This window comes from Lethenteron reissneri, chromosome 4 (genome assembly GCF_015708825.2).
Source record: "Lethenteron reissneri isolate LAM-NWPU_2019-01 chromosome 4, ASM1570882v1, whole genome shotgun sequence".
Lineage (NCBI taxonomy): Eukaryota > Metazoa > Chordata > Hyperoartia > Petromyzontiformes > Petromyzontidae > Lethenteron > Lethenteron reissneri.
This window is the reverse complement of record NC_083782.1, coordinates 1-17500: the sequence shown is the minus strand read 5'-3', so window position 1 is coordinate 17500 and position 17500 is coordinate 1. Positions and strand designations below refer to the sequence as shown.

The following is a 17500-nucleotide window of genomic DNA, read 5'->3' as shown; positions in this document are numbered from 1 at the left end:
ACACACGCACATCATTATAACCTACCAGGTCTCATACACGCCAGCTTCGAATACACACGCACAGTATAACCACGCACACACACACACCATAACCTTCTGACCCACACAGACACATTGCCTCGAACACACACATCCCCCCCCCCACGCCATCACCATCACCACCCACACATCACCACCACCTTCCACGTGCCATCACCAAACACACGCCATCACCTCCCACTCACCATCACCACACACAGGCCATCAGCTCCCACTCACCATCACCACACACAGGCCATCAGCTCCCACTCACCATCACCACACACACGCCATCAGCTCCCACACACCATCACCACACACAGGCCATCAGCTCCCACTCACCATCACCACACACAGTCCATCGGCTCCCACACACCATCACCACACGCCATCACCTCCCACTCACCATCACCACACACAGGCCATCAGCTCCCACTCACCATCACCACACGCCATCACCTCCCACTCACCATCACCACACACAGTCCATCAGCTCCCACACACCATGCTGCTACTGCTGAGTTGATGATCATATTAATGCCGCTGAAGGTAATGCTGTTGTTGGTGATTATAATTGTGATGACACTAATGCTCTTCTTGCTTCCGTTGCTACTGATGATGGCGCTGCTGTTGATAATGCTGATGATGGCGCTGCTGTTGATAATGCTGATGATGATACTGCTGCTAGCTGATGATGATGACCATAATAACTGTGATAAGAGAGATATTGTTGTTGTGACTCTGTTTTTGCTGCTGCTGTTGGGTAAAACATCTGAACCGATCCTGGGCCTTCCTACCCTTTCATCAGCCCGCACGGACCAGCGTGGTGAAGTATGGTCAACCCCCGCCCCCCCCCATCCCCACACACACAATGACTATCACGGCGTGTGTAGACCTTCATCTAGCAGCGGATTAACACATCTCTGCCCGTAAATACATCAATAAAGACCCCAACACTTGGACGGATCTTTGTTTTCTGTTTTGGCCCAACGTCACGTTTCAATTTCCCGTTCGTGAATAGCACCGACGGCACGGAGATGGAGCGCCGGGATCATCGCTCTCACGACGTCCCATCAGGCCTTCGTACAGCGGTGGATTGACCGTGACAAGACTATCATTGCGCGTGCCGAGTAAAAAGGGCCATTGCCCGAAACGTCGTCGACCGTTTTTTTTCTTCTTGGTTCTTTCGGTAAAGTCACGTAGAAGGGAAGTAATAAAATAATAAAAATAAAACACGATAAAATAATTCTCACGACGTTTCGGCCACAACGCAAGCAGCCGTCCTCATGTGAAAACCAGGTCTGTTGGGGAGACAGGGTCTGAAAAAAAGTCGTCGACCGTTGTTGTTTGTTTGTTTGTTGACGAACGTGCTGAGTGTGTTGTTGTTGTTGTTATTGATTGTTGCTTGTGAACCACTGCAAACCCAGCAGCAGCAGTAGCAGCATCGCCGCATAATGTGTTTAATGGGCGTCGACCGATGGTGATAGGTGACGGGTGGAGGTGTGAACTTCCTCGGATTACTCTATCATCATCATTATTATTATTTGATAATAGGCGAGAGACGGGAGTGCTTGGGATGAGATTTGCAATCTCCTCTCTCTCTCTCTCTCTGCCTGTCTTGTCCCCCTCCCTGTGAGCTATAGAAAACGAAGCATGCAAAGATGCACTCGTGATATTCCTAAAGCCCGCGTTCGCTGCGATTTGGACACATTACGGAGGTAAGATAACAAAATCATTTTTATCGGGTTGGTCCCAGAGCATCCTCCACTGCCCCTCCCCCCCACTTGCACCCCCCCCCCCCTCTCACAGCCCACGCGGTGTGGGAACAAAATATTCGTTTGATTCCATAGAGAACGATCCATGCCATGATGCCATGAGAATATGGAAAATGTCCCCGATCCGATTCAAAATCAGAACATTCAGCCGGGAAGGAATCCCGCGAGCCGCGAAGCTCTGCGATTGCGCCACGCCACGCAGCCTTGGCCTTCACCGCACGTTTGAGGCCAAGTCGACCTAGGGGAGGGAGGCCCTAGCACCGCGGCGTCGGACAATCGTCAGCCGCCGGGTAGCTGGGGTCCAACTCCACGCGCCGGAGATCCGCGGCCGGGTCGCACGAGGCCATTGCCTCGCGGGCATCACCTGCAGCGCCATCGGCAGGGAACTTGCAGGGCCGCGCCTTTGTCTTTGTGTTGTTGTTGTTGTTGTCGTTTGTTGTTGTTGTTGTTGGGGTTCTAGATTTGAAGCTTTCGTGACTGCAAGGATTCATACTCGTAGGTTTTTTTCGGTAAAGTCACGTAGGTAAAAAATAAAATAAATAATAGAGATAATTATAGAAATAAAATAATAAATCACGAAGTTTCGGAGGCAACACAAGTCTCCGTCATCAGGTGGGACCGTCACAGCTAAATTGATAACAGTAAATTTTGCACTTGATACGGTAAATGTAGCTGGGACGGTCCCACCTGATGACGGAGACTTGTGTTGCCTCCGAAACGTCGTGATTTATTATTTTATTTCTATTATGATTATCTCAATTAAGTATTTTATTATTTATTTATTTCCCTACGTCACTTTACCGAAACAAACCTACGAGTTGTTCTGGTTCTCAATTCGCCTCGTCAACCCCCTCGTCAGTTTACATCACGTCAGTCCACAGCGGCATGTTCCCCGGGGGGTTAAGGACGGCATCGATTTGTTGAGTTTCCTTGTTTTACCAACACAACAATTGTCTTAGCAACGGGACAATTGGATTCCATCTTCTACCTTTGAAGCACATGTCGTATTAATGGAGCGAGATTAAATCACAGCTCTGCCACTGCTCGTAAGACATTCGCTCCAGAACGAGAATATTTATTCTTAAAGTGGAGGAATCCGATGAGCTGTAAAGCGCTTTTTCACAGATGCCCAGTAGGGGAACGTGGTCAGAACGTCACCTAACCCCCCCACCCCCCCCTCCCATGACAGCTTCGTCTCGAAGACGCTTTTTCAAGACGCTTCTGCCACACTGGGACGCTTGGACGCATTAACACCGAATGAGTTGCTTGGCCAATCTCGGAAACAAAAACAAAAAAGGGCGACCCTGATAATTATCAGCGAGACAAAGAGAGACAAAGGCGGTCTGGGGGTGGTTAGTGGCCATCCACCCTTTGCCATCACCGTTAACGCCCAAGACTCAGAGAGACAGACTCAATCACCCGTGTACGATTGTTCGGGTTCAGTGTTAATGCCTAAGGCTCAGTAGAGCCAGACAACAAAATCGTCATTATTTGTATTTGTAGACAAAACAAGGAAAGTATATATATATATATATGTTTTATATTTCTCTCTGCTCATGGAGCAATGAGGACATCCATACTTCATCTCAGCTTCTGACCCTAAAAAAAATTGATGGAAATTCCACGTTACTTTGGCAATGGGATGGGAGTAGGAGGCGTTGCACCAGCCGATCTGTGGATTATCACAGCACCGCACTCCCCTCCATCCCTACCACCACCTGCCCCAAAGACAAAGATCCCCCGTGTAGCCTTAAAAACCGTAGGGGCAAGTGCTGTTAGCAAGCAGCACCTATGAAGTCTGGCACGGCACACGAGAGGGTGGGTGGTCCAGCACCACGCCCGGCCGCCTTTGTCTCCCCAGCGGCGATGTTTACCCACCGCACCAGGTACTCATTTGAGGCCGAGTCGACCTAGGGGAGGCCCAGGATGGGTTCAGATAATCGTCACCGGTGTTGGCCTTGAGCGGGAATCGAACCCGTCGCGTCGCCGGGTTTGCAGCGCGGCGCGCCAAACCTCCGCCACCGATGTCACCCGCACCACGGCGGAGCAGCAGACGCACCGCCCCCTGATCCGTCTCAATACCGCCGACATGGCCGATCGATACCTTTTAATACCGCCGCCTTCGTCGCCGCCGCCGCCGCCGCCGCACTCAACGCGGGTGACATCGTGTTGGGTCTATTTTTTCTAAGCCAAAGTGGACGATGCCGTGAGTGGCCTTCGAGCGCCCTGTCAAAGTCATCGGGAGCGTGTCTCTGCGGTCGGCCCGTCTCGCCGGCGCTTTGTGACCACGAGATTTCGATTCCAGGTTCCCGTCGGGGGGGTTAGGGTGGGGTGGGGTGGGGTGGCGGATGATTTTCGCCACAAACGCGGTCATGATTTTTTGTGTGTGTGCGATCGCGATCACCGTCATCGTCGTCGTCAGCTTTCATGGCTCCAATGCTGAATGATGAAGGCCCCCCGCGTTTTTTTTATCCCGTGATATCCCATGATATCATTATTATTCTTTGGTTCTTTCGGTAAAGTCACGTATAAAGAAAAAATAATACATTTAATAAAAGCATACAACGCTATTATTTAATTTATTTTAATAATAAATTAAATAATAGCATACAATGCTATTATTTAATTTATTATTTTTTCTTTATACGTGACTTTACCGAAAGAACCAAAGAATAATTCCTGCAGTCACGAAAGCTCCAAAGTTAAGATCATTATTATTATTTTATTTTTATTAATTTTAATTTTAATTTTTTACCTACGTGACTTTACCGAAAAAGCTAATAGTATGATATCACTGTTATCACTATTATTATATTATTAACATTATTATCATTATCATCAATATAAGAGATTGTCTTAGTCTAACCCAGGAAAGCATCGTTGAGTCTCGCGACTCACTGCCCAGGAATGGCCCTGGACAAATTGTTGGTACATTTTTGCTGTTTTTCACATTTGGCAAACGTGGTCCATGCAAACAATCCATCCGGCGTATACACAATGGGGGCTTGATGAACGGTTGTTGTTTTTTAAACGCCACGTGTGTAATCATGTAATTGGTAGCTGGGCCATCAAAAATAACACTGGTCAACAAATAAAAACATTTTTTTCTGGCCTGGACTTTTGCAGCTGTTTTAGACTAATTTCAGGGTGCCAATTCCAAATCTGATCTCAGATTTGCTCTATCACATCTCATTTTTATGCTACCGGCATACCCCATTTTCATTGATTTTACCCGAAATTAACTCTGTCACTTATGATTGCAAGTTGTTGCGAGTCAGCGACTGCTTCAGTGTTAAAATATGGTGCTGTATTTTTAGGATAGTGTGGTTATAATATCATTTTATGTAGATATACACATTTATTTAATAGTTTTCTTCTGCAGTTTTTATTGAAAATGCAATATTTGATATCTCAAAACCCTGATGCGATAGACAAAAACTGATGCCAGATTGAAATCAGCACCCCAAAATTACCTTAAAACCGTTGGAATACCTTATGCCAGAAAAATTGTGTTGACCAGTGTTATAGACTATTGAGTAACGGACAACAAACAACCCCTTCGATAAGCCACCGTTAGGCAACTATTGTCATACCGATTAAAAAATCGGTCAAGATAAATTTTCATATTTTAAAAATGTAATTCTCATGACGCTCCGTGGTATGAGCACGTGTCGTCTCCAACTCATTATTAATGAGTGTTACTATCCACTCTGTCTCTCTGGCCATTCTATTTAATTCCTATTAAGAAAAGGCCCAAACCTGACAAGTGCCCTATCATATTTTTGCAATGCCACACGCAGTTAGTGACAAATGTGCCGAGGTTTTATTTACCACTATAATGAGCCAAGAATGTCTGTGTGTCCCGCGCGTGACGTCACTCCACGTCGACCAGCCCCCCTCATTAATAATCATGAGCAGGTGACGTCCTCTACATGGACCCCCTCCCCCTCGTTAATAATCATGAGCGGGTGACGTCACTCCACATCGACCAGCCCCCCTCATTAATAATCATTAACAGGTGACGTCCTCCAAATGGACACCCCCCCTCCATGAATAATAATTAGCGGGTGACGTCACTCCACATGGGGGGCGCGAGGCGCCTCCTCCCCCCTCCTCGGCGTCAACTCACAACCCTCACTACAAAGGCAGAACCCTCACGTCACGCGATCTCCGTCACGCTGTTGAGACGTAGAAGTAAAAAGGACGTCATGATGAACAAGGGATTATAACCCTTTAAATGTAATAAGTCTGTGTCACCGCGGCCTTACTAATTACACACAAATTAATGCAATGAGTATATCACGTCGCGGTCTGATCTTCGCTTGCAAGTTTCAGATTTACTGCAATACACCCGTCGTCCTTGGACGGGCAAAGGCGAGTTTCTAATAATTGTTCCAACATTTACCACAACCGAAACGGGTGGGGTCGGGTAGGGAGTAGGGTGGGGTGGACGGTGGCCCAGAAGGTTACGGAGATTTTATTGGCTAATTGCGTTCACGTGATTGACTGTGGTGGAGGGTTGTACGACACACATTTTACGTGACCTAATCTGTCTGCGCATTTAAATGCTTTATTTTTTTTTTTACTTTTTACAAATATTTTAGCAGGTAAGGCCAACTGAGCTCCATAGCGCTTTGTCAGAAGCGAGCTGGGCGATCACAGATGATCGACAAATGAAGTGGCTCATCGCTTGCGAAAATTACAGCAGCCAAAATGTTGTTTCACGAACGCGGCCGGGTTTTGAAATGAAATGCCGTTTCGTGTCACTTCTTTTCTTCATGACCTGCGATGACACTACGATGACACAGACTCATATTTGCTTTGTGGAATTTTTTTTATAATGATGATGATGATGACAGCGGCGGCGGTTGTGGTGGTGATGATTAATGCAATGCCACCCACATTAATTATGAATGCTGGCTTAATTAACTGGCCTCCTAGACGCCCGGGTTTCACAGCTCTTTAGAGCTTCGCTAGTAATGCCTCATCAAACATTGATCACCGACTTCGCCAAGATGGCATTAGCAAGAGGCAGACTTGCTCATGATAAAGTTTTTTTGAGTTAGATCACGTAAATGTAATTGTGTCATAAACTCACCTCCACCTGACACAGCCAATTAGACCCACAGAGACCCACAGCCTCATACAAAGTGTCATAGACTCGCACATAAACCCACAGACTCACACAGCGACCCACAGACTCGCACAGAGACCCACAGACCCACATACTCACACAGAGCCCCACAGACTCATACAGAGACCCCATACTCACACAGCGACCCACACACTCGCACAGAAACCCACAGACTCACACACAGACCCACATACTCACACATAGACCCACAGACTCATACAGATGCCCATAGACTCACACAGAGACCCAGAGACTCACACAAAGACCCCATACTCACACAGCGACCCACACACTCGCACAGAAACCCACAGACTCACACACAGACCCACATACACAGAGACCCACAGACTCATACAGATGCCCATAGACTCACACAGAGACCCAGAGACTCACACAAAGACCCAGAGACTCACAGAGACCCATAGACACACACAGAGCCCCACTCGATACAACACACCGTGGATGTGAGTGACGGATCACACTCCGCTGCAGTCCCAATGTAGCCGTGACTCTTTCATTCAGCGTTAGTGCCGAGCGGCGTGGTGAGTCGTTAAGGAAGAGTGGGAGACGAAAGACTTATTTCTCTGGGACCTTTTTCCGGTATCAAAATGATGAAAGAAGAAGAATAATGGGCGTCAGCCTTTCTGCCAATGACACGGGGGGTGTTAAGATGTAAAAAAAAAAAGCTAAAAATAGACACCCATTGCATAGACTACTTTTTGCTGTGCCCAGAAAATATCGTGTCCATCCGAGGACTCTTCAGGTAATAAGAATGCGAGCGGTGGAAGTAAGGCCATGGGTTTATCCGGGTAATTCTAGATTTGAAGCTTTGATGCAGCAAATATGGCTGTGACGGTCCCACCTGATGACGGAGACTTGTGTTGCCTCCGAAACGTCGTGATTTTATTGTTTTATTTTTTATTAATTTCAATTTTATTTTTTTATCTACGTGACTTTACCGAAAGAACTAAGAGTATTTATCCGGGTAATCTTCGCAGGCTCTCAAGACTGTCCTGCCACGTTGGGGGTTTTGATTGAAGCCACGAATGGGCAGAGTTTGGCTTCCCGTGCGGGATGAGGAAAGCGGAGAAGACAGGGAGAGACAGCTCCCACCACGCGTACCACTCAGAGCTCCCACCACGCGTACCACTCAGAGCTCCCACCACGCGTACCACTCAGAGCTCCCACCAGATGTACCACTCAGAGCTCCCACCACGCGTACCACTCAGAGCTCCCACCACGCGTACCACTCAGAGCTCCCACCACGCGTACCACTCAGAGCTCCCACCCACGCGTACCACTCAGAGCTCCCACCACGCGTACCACTCAGAGCTCCACCAGATGTACCACTCAGAGCTCCCACCACGCGTACCACTCAGAGCTCCCACCACGCGTACCACTCAGAGCTCCCACCACGCGTACCACTCAGAGCTCCCACCAGATGTACCACTCAGAGCTCCCACCAGATGTACCACTCAGAGCTCCCACCAGATGTACCACTCAGAGCTCCCACCAGATGTACCACTCAGAGCTCCCACCACGTGTACCACTCAGAGCTCCCACCAGATGTACCACTCAGAGCTCCCACCAGATGTACCACTCAGAGCTCCGCACAAATGGATTCAATCCTTTGACTTAACTTGTGCGCTGGACCCAACGCTGTACTGACATCTCCTGGCCACCACCACATCATCGTCTACAAAATAGTCCTTGAGCCCAGGCCAAATTACTTTAAAATAAAATATTAAATAAAGTAACAATTGTATTGGGTAGACACATTCCTGCGGAGGGAGCTGGTAGAAACGTTGGGTTGCTCGGTCAATGGCCAGGGTCAACGGCGGCATGGTGTATTCTGCAAATATGCCCGACTGTGAGGGCGGGCACAAGCCGGCGTGAGTAGGTTAAACGTTGAGTTTTATAAGGGCACCACGGGGTGACCAGCCCCTCCCCACCCAGCCCCACTCCTCCCACCCCCCACCCAGCCCCACCCTCTCCACCCAGCCCCTCCCCACCCTCCCCACCCAGCCCCTCCACACCCTACCCACCCAGCCCCTCCCCACCCTCCCCCCAACCAGCCCCACCCTCCCCACCCAGCCCCTCCCCACCCTCCCCACCCAGCCCCTCCCCACCTCCCCACGCAGCCCCTCCCCACCCTCCCCACCCAGCCCCTCCCCACCCTCCCCCCCCAACCAGCCCCACCCTCCCCACCCAGCCCCTCCCCACCCAGCCCCTCCCCACCCTCCCCCCCCAACCAGCCCCACCCTCCCCACCCAGCCCCTCTCCACCCTCCCCCCCAGCCCCTCCCTGCACGACGGACACAATAATCCCCTGTGGGCTGGTGTAACCAGGAGGTTCCTACCAGTATATATATATTTTTTTACTTATTTACGTATCTATTTTCCATCTTCGGCACGTGTTCCTTGCTACTTGGTATCAACAAAAAGTGGAGGCTGTGACGGCGCGGCCCGGATGGCGCAGAGGTCAGGGGTCAGAGCCGAGAGCTTCCGCAGCCGAGATTCTGAGATAGAATCCAGACAGCTGCCATTGATTGAGCAGGTGGTCTCTCCCTACCCCGTCACCGAAAAAGAACGCTTCACCTACTATCTGACACATTCGTCAATAGCACTGTGGCCTTATAAAAATAAATAATAAACAACAGACGACATTTCGGCAAAATGCTCCTTCTTCACAGCGTATAGAGAGGCAGAGAGAATAATTCTAATAGCATGAAGAGTTGGAGAATGCATTTTTTTGACACCACAGGGCCTGATGAGAATTGCGTTTAATAATAAAATAAAAATCTGACCCAGTTTTTTAATTAGCTTATTAATAGCCACACTACGAGTAGCTGGTAAGCAACACACAAACCCTCAGCAATCTATAGCAGGCGGCAAAATTAACATTCGGACCGTAAAATGTGGTTCTGTTTCAATTTAACTTGTTTAAATTCCAGGTCCGAGAGTTGAAATGTCGTGGGTTTGGGTGTCTTATGTCGAATGTGAACGTATGCAGAGTGGGTGGGGAAAGTGTTGCCCATGACTGTGTGCAACAGGGGTCAGTTGAGGGGGCCTCAGAGGTAGCTCCCAGATATCCGCTTTCGTGGGCCGTTCTCAAATACGAAGGATTGCTCCTGGCCACTCGGACCATCAGACTTGCTTGCCAGCTTGTATTTTTTTATTTTAACTATCATTATTTTCGCTACTCTTACTTTGGTATATTAATGTGGCTGGCTGCTCAAAGAACAACAAATCGTACAGCTCACTTAAAAGCCAAGCGTATCAGCCTGTAATTATTCAAATATACATTTTGAACACAATCCATTTTTGTATGGACACGTTGATGTTCCTGGCCACTCAGGCTGGAAAAAATGTGAGGGTCATTTAATGCGTTGGCTTTTGAGTACGTAATAAGTTTTTCTAACTCTTGCTCTAGCGTGTTGATGCCCTGGCTAACACAATCAAAGGTTTCCTTAGCAGTTTTATTAAATCCTTTATATTAAGTTCACTTGCTTGCGTGCTTGCGTGCTTGCTTGCTTGCTTACGACCGTGCAAATCTTTCGGTCGTTTTCTAACCCACTTCCGGTGATCCAATCGAGCTGACATTTTCCACACAGACTCGTTGTGCGTGACAATTAATGTTAGTGAAAATAAAATTCTAAAATTTTACACTTTTTAGGACAAAAATATGATATTTAATTACCAATTTCTTAATGGTGCCATGCAATCATCTGACCCATAGGTGGCAGCCATCTCAAGCCAGAGGACGAGAGGACTCTAGCCGCCACGCATATAAAGGATTTATAGTGAAAAACTTTGTTTTTAAATCCTTTATTTTTTATGTCAATGTATTAGTGGTAACAGTGTTTATTTATTCGTTAAAAGACAAAGACCTCCTTCCTCCCCCATATAGCCTATAACAGACAATTGGGGCAAGTCCTGCCAGCGGGCACCTGTGAAGGCCAACACGTCACACGAGGGGGGTGGGTGGCCAGCACGGCGCCTGACCGCCTTTGTCTCCCTAGTGGCGATGTTCACATACCCACGCTGATGCCCAGACCGGTGAAAACATTTTCCACGGTAATTTTGGGGTCGCCAGATTCTTAGCGCAGGACGCTAACCACTGCGCCACCACTCCCCCAATACACACACACAATATTTACACACACCACTCTCACTCTTACTTATAGATAAGTTGATGTTACTGGCCCGACACTGTGGAAGGCTCACTTAACGGACAGGCTTGGCAGCTTGTAATTTCTACATTGCATTACCTGTAGTCGCATTATTTATGTATTTACACACACATACACATATACCACCTCCCGTATAGTCCGCACCCTCCTCTCCCACCCCCTCCCCCCACGACCTCTCTGCTTGATTCACACGGGCGAGTTGATGTTCCTGGCCGACACAGTGGCAGACTCACTTAACCGACAAGCCTGGCAGCTTGCAAGTTCTACATTGCTTTACCCGTAGTGGCAGGTATTCATTTATACTGGTAGGAACCTCCTAGTTACACCAGCCCACAGGGGATTATTGTGTCCGTCATGCAGGGAGGGGCTGGGTGGAAGGGTGGGGCTGGGTGGGGAGGGGAAGGTGGGGAGGGGCTGGGTGGGGAAGGTGGGGAGAGGCTGGGTAGGGAGGGTGGGGCTGGGTGGGGAGGGGAGGGTGGGGAGGGGCTGGGTGGGGAGGGTGGGGAGGGGCTGTGTGGGGAGGGTGGGGCTGGGTGGGGGATGGGAGGGGTGGGGCTGGTTGGGGAAGGGCTGGTCACCCCGTGGTGCCCTTCTAAAACTCAACGTTCAACCCACTCACGCCGGCTTGTGCCCGCCCTCACAGTCGGGCACATTTGCGGAATACACCACGCTGCCGTTGACCCTGGCCATTGACCGAGCAACCCAACGTTCCTACCAGCTCCCTCCGCAGGACAATGTGTTTTTACACACACACACACATCATCCGACCAACCAACCTCTAGCACATTGACTCACATGGGCAAGTTGATGTTCCTGGCCGCGTCCGCAGCCTTGTCGAGCCCCATCTTGGCGAGCACTCCGCTCAGCAGCAGCACGGCGATGACTCCGCACACGGCCGGGACGACGACCCCCGTGGAGACGTCCACGTTGCTCTCCGTGGGCTCCTCCGCTATCGGCGTGGGGCTCCGCGAGGGGGTCACGTGGTTGGCGCACGCGTCCTGATGGAGCCGCTGCTGTGGATCCGTGCAGCAGAAGCGCACGTTGCACGTGCCGCAGCAGTATCTGTAGCTGCCGCTGTTGTTGCAGCTGAATGGGGGGTCCCACTGGTCCATCGCGTCGTAGTAACCGCGGCAGGTGTTCGCCTCCTGGCTGGAGGACGATGTGCGGGAAGGTCGACCAGTGGTTGGGTTGTTGTTCTTGTTGTTGTTGTTGCGAGCAGGAGGAGTAGGAGGTCCAGGTGGGTGACGACGAGGAGGTGGAGGAGGAGATGGAAACGTGGTGGCCAGCGCACGGCCACGGCTGTTGGCGAAAGCCGGGGGTGGTGATGGGGCCGCCGTTTGGGGCTCGTGGTGGTCCTGGGTTGGACCTCGTCGGCGGCGGACGACAGCAAAGCCCACACGGCGAGTAGGGCGAGCAGCAGCAGCAGGGCCGACGGGGGTGGTGTGGACGGGAAGGGTGATGACGACGATGTTGTTGTTGTTGTTGACGATGAGCAGGTGTACTGCCATGATGTCGACGGCGGCACCGATGGTGATGATGACGACGATGATTTTGATGGAGACGATGATTTTGATGGAGACGATGATGTTGATGATGATGTTGATGATGATGATGGAGGTGCTTTTGTTGTTGTTGTTGTTCTTGTTGTTGTCGTTGATGACGACGATGATGGAGAAGATGATGAAGACGGTGACGACGATGGCGATGATGGAGGCGCTGCTGGTGATGGTCGCGACGGAGAAGTCGGTGGCAGACGAGGATGTGTCTCCATGGCCGCGGCTCCATGCAAAGCGTCCCGACCTCGGGGTCTCCCTCCCGTCAGGCTTTGTGACGGGGCCTCATGTAGCTGCGGATAGAACATGGAGGCAGCTTGAGTGGCGATTGGGGGGCAGGAGGTGAAATATGGTGGGGGGGGGTGTTGGAGCGAGGGGGGGCGGTGGGTGTGGGGGGGCACAATGGGTAGCACAGGTGTTGTGTCAGCTGTTGTTGTGTCTATTGTTGTTGTGTCTATTGTTGTGTCAACTGTTGTTGTGTCGATTGTTGTGTCAACTGGTGTTGTGTCTATTGTTGTTGTGTCCATTGTTGTGTCTATTGTTGTGTCAACTGTTGTTGTGTCCATTGTTGTGTCCACTGTTGTTGTTTTTCCACTGTGTTGTGGTCTATTGTTGTTGTGTCTATTGTGTCAACTGTTGTTGTGTCCATTGTTGTGTGAACTGTTGTTGTGTCCATTGTTGTGTCTATTGTTGTTGTGTCCACTGTTGTTGTGTCTGAGCGAGAGAGAGAGAGGGTGTTTTTCGAGGAGGCCCTTCTGCCAGCAGTGTTGCGATCGAGCGCTTGCAGGGCAGCACGTAGCCTCTATGTGACCAAGGTGTCCGGGCAAATCTGCGGCTGGAGCGAGGTGAGCACATCGCGCTCCAAACCCACCCAGTTGAGTTCGATCCCTGACCATGGCCATCGTGAGTGGCTGGGAGGGTGACAACTCAATCGGTCCTCATAATAATTCATAATAAACGTTCTTGGGTTAGATCGCGTTGTTTACAAATGTGTCGTAACCCTCCACCGGTAGGCTAAAGTCGGTGAACTTTTTGTCTTTGTCAACGTGACACTTTTTTTTTACTGATGGTCGTGTCGGGTGGTGGAGGGTTACGACACATTTATAAATAACGCGATCTAACCCAAAAACGTTGATATGAATAATATTGGTCGCGAAAGCCTGCACGTGTTAAACTAAATTGGTCCTAGCCGCCACCCCCTCCACTACCCCCCTCCCCCACACCGATCGCCTTCACCAAGCCGAACTCACCAGGATGCAAGAAGTACGCTTCAGCACCCCGTGGGGTTGGGGGGGGGGGTAAATGATTAAACTTAATTAAATTAAAGTAATCTCATACTCGGATTATCCTACTTTGAAAATGCCAAATGTGATACGTTAATTCTGATCCTGTGCGCCGTTAATTATGTAAAGCCATCGCCCGTTGATTGATGATCCAGCGCTCACCGACTCGCTCCAGTCACTCGCTCACCCACAGCCATTCAGCTTCGTGTCACTCTTTCTATCGCTGCTGCTGCTACTACCACGGCTAATCTTCCCGTGAACTTCACTGCTTGATTGCTCGACCCACGGTGTGTTCGTCGGGATAAGGATTCTTCCATCTCATCTATTACTGTGTCCAACCTCGACACTGCAGGTCACAGCAGCACACTGACACACTCACTCACACACACGCACATTCACTACACCCACATACTCCACTCACACACTCACCCACCTACTCACTCAACTAACCCAACCAAATCACAAATCCACTCACACACGCACATTAACTCACTCACCCACCTACTCACACATTCACTCACTCACCCACCTACTCACACATTCACTCACCCAACTACTCACACATTCACTTATTCACCCACCTACTCACACATTCATTCACTCACACACGCATATTAAACTCACTCGCCCACCTACTCACACATTCACTCACTCACACACTTAACTCACCCACATACTCACACATTCACTCACTCGCCACACCTGCAGGTCACAACAACACACTGAAACAAAGACAAAGATCCCCGTATAGCCTTAACAGACGGTTGGGGCAAGTGCTGTTAGCGAGCACATACGAAGGCCGGCACGGCACACGAGGGGGTGGGTGGTCAGCACCACGCCCGACCGCCTTTGTCTCTCTAGTGGCGACGGTTTTACCACTGCACCAGGTAGTCATTTGAAGCTGAGTCGACCTGGGGAGGCCCCAGGACCGATTCAGATAATCGTCACAGGCGTTGGCCGTTAGCGGGAATCGAACTTGGGATGCCGGGGGTTTATAGCGCAGCGCGCTAACTGCTACACTACCGCTCCCCAACACAATAATACACTCACGCACTCGCTCGCATATTAACTCACTCGCTCACCCCCTACTACCCACAGTCACCCCACCCACGCCACCACACTGCAGGGCACAACACTTATCTCTCTCTCTGCGTTTCTCTCTCTCCACGTTAGAATTCCATCTCAGTCATCTCTTCTGCGATCTCACAACAACAATAACAACAACCTTGCTCAAGTCAAGAACGCATCAACTCCTATCGTTGCAACCTTAAGGAGTGCTAATTGTTGCTGGCCGCTTTGGTGAGTAATTGGGTGCAGTGCTCAGCCAATGAAAACGAACGCGCAGATTTCAACTTCACAAGGGACGTCACAGACGTTGTCCGTGTCCTGACTTGGGGATTGCGGATGATTGCGGGTGCCCGTGCATTCCTTGCCGAGATTAATTCACTCAATGCAAACGCGTGTTGATTCGTAATATTTAAAGAAAAGAGAAATTACAACGACGTGCATAATCAATTGAGTGCGTGCTGTTTACACACACGCGCGCATTCGTGGCCACAAATACAAAGATCCCCCGTATAGCCTTTAACAGAACGTTGGGGTAAGTGCTGTTTAGCGCGTGGCACCTATGAAGGCCGGCACAGCACACGAAGGGGTGGGTGAGTCTACGCCACGCCCGGCCGCCTTTGTCTCCCCATTAAGGCTGAGTCGACCTCGGAGAGGCCCAGAACCGGTTCAAATATTCGCCACTGATGTTGCTCCTCGTGAGTGGGACTCGATCTTGGGTCGCACGGTTCGTAGTGCAGTGCGCTAACCACCTGATGACGATTGCTTGTGTTGCGATCGAAACGTCGTGATCTATTATTTTTTTTCTACCTACGTGACTTTACCGAAAGAACCAAAGAGTATATGATATACGGGTTGTTTTTTTTTCTTTCTTTTAAGGCCACCCACGTAATTTGTCGTGACAGCTGTGTTGAGTGTGTTTTTTTTTATTTTGTTTAAACGTGCTTGCTCGCCACTAATTACGTCCAATAGCCGTGAAGGCCAAATGAAGACTGTTACAAAATAACTCCACCGGAAAATTCGACTAGCAACGTGCCATTGTGCCGACCTGCTATTAGCCGGGTCCACGCCCAGAGCGATCAGTCGCACACACACACACTCACACACATTCACACACACTCACGCACTCTCACACACACTCACGCACACTCACACACACACTCACGCACACTCACGCACACTCACGCACACTCACACACACTCACGCACACTCACACACACACTCACGCACACTCACACACACTCACACACACTCACGCACACTCACTCACACTCACTCACGCACACTCACGCACACTCACACAACTCACACACACTCACACACTCACACACACTCACGCACACTCACACACACTCACGCACACTCACGCACACTCACACACATCACGCACACTCACGCACACTCACACACATCACGCACACACACACACACTCACACACACTCACACACACTCACGCACACTCACGCACACTCACACACACTCACGCACACTCACACACACTCACGCACACTCACACACTACACACTCTCACATACACACACACTCACGCACACTCATGCACACTCACACACACTCACGCACACTCACGCACACTCACACACTCTCACGCACACTCACACACACATCGCGCACACTCACACACACTCACACACACTCACACACACACACTCACGCACACTCACACACACATCGCGCAACTCTATCGCCGCCTGCAAAACAAAACCACAAAAAATTAACCCGTAAAAACAAAGTTTTTCACTATAAATCCTTTATATGCGTGGCGGCTAGAGTCCTCTCATCCTCTGGCTTGAGATGGCTGCCACCTATGGGTCAGATGATTGTCTGCCAGTATTAAGCAATTGGTAATTAAATATTTAATTTGTTTTCCCTAAACATTGTAAAATTTTTGATTTTTTTTCCACGAAAATTAATTGTCACACACAACGAGTCTGTGGAAAATGTCAGCTCGATTGGATCACGGGAAGTGGGTTAAAAAACGAGCGAAAGATTTGCACGGTCCTAAGCAAGCAAGCGAACTTAATATAAAGGATTAAAAAATATATTCGCTTGTGGAGGACGCGGGGATCGATCCCGCGACCTTTGGCATGGGAAGCGAGGGCGCTACCAACTGAGCTACTCCGCCACGGCCTGTGGAGGGGTTACGCTCTGGGCTCTTACACTCTGACGTTCAGCCAAAGCCATGAATGAGTTATATTTGAATATATGTAAAATACATTTTTTTTGTCTAAAAAGTGTAAAATTTTGGGAATTTTTTTTCACGAACATTAATTGTCTGGCACAACGAGTCTGTGTGGAAAATGTCAGCTCGATTGTATCACGGGAAGTGGGTTAAAAAACGACCGAAAGATTTGCACGGTCGTAAGCAAGCAAGCATGCACGCAAGCAAGCAAGCAAGTGAACTTAATATAAAGGATTTTAAAATAACGACGGTTTTTTTGGTGGTCATCGCCCGAGCGG

At 49.6% G+C, this 17500-nt stretch overlaps 1 protein-coding gene across 1 annotated transcript in view; it reads right to left on the bottom strand.

The window, feature by feature from the left end:
• Positions 1-12942, bottom strand: part of LOC133350927 (uncharacterized) — a gene marked incomplete at its 5' end in the record, with an annotated part of 20624 nt that extends 7682 nt beyond the window's left edge. The window contains one exon of the mRNA XM_061565772.1: positions 11915-12942. Coding sequence (XP_061421756.1) covers positions 11915-12942 — 1028 coding nt within the window. The remainder of the gene's footprint in view (positions 1-11914) is intronic.
• Between the last annotated feature and the right edge of the window lie 4558 nt (positions 12943-17500).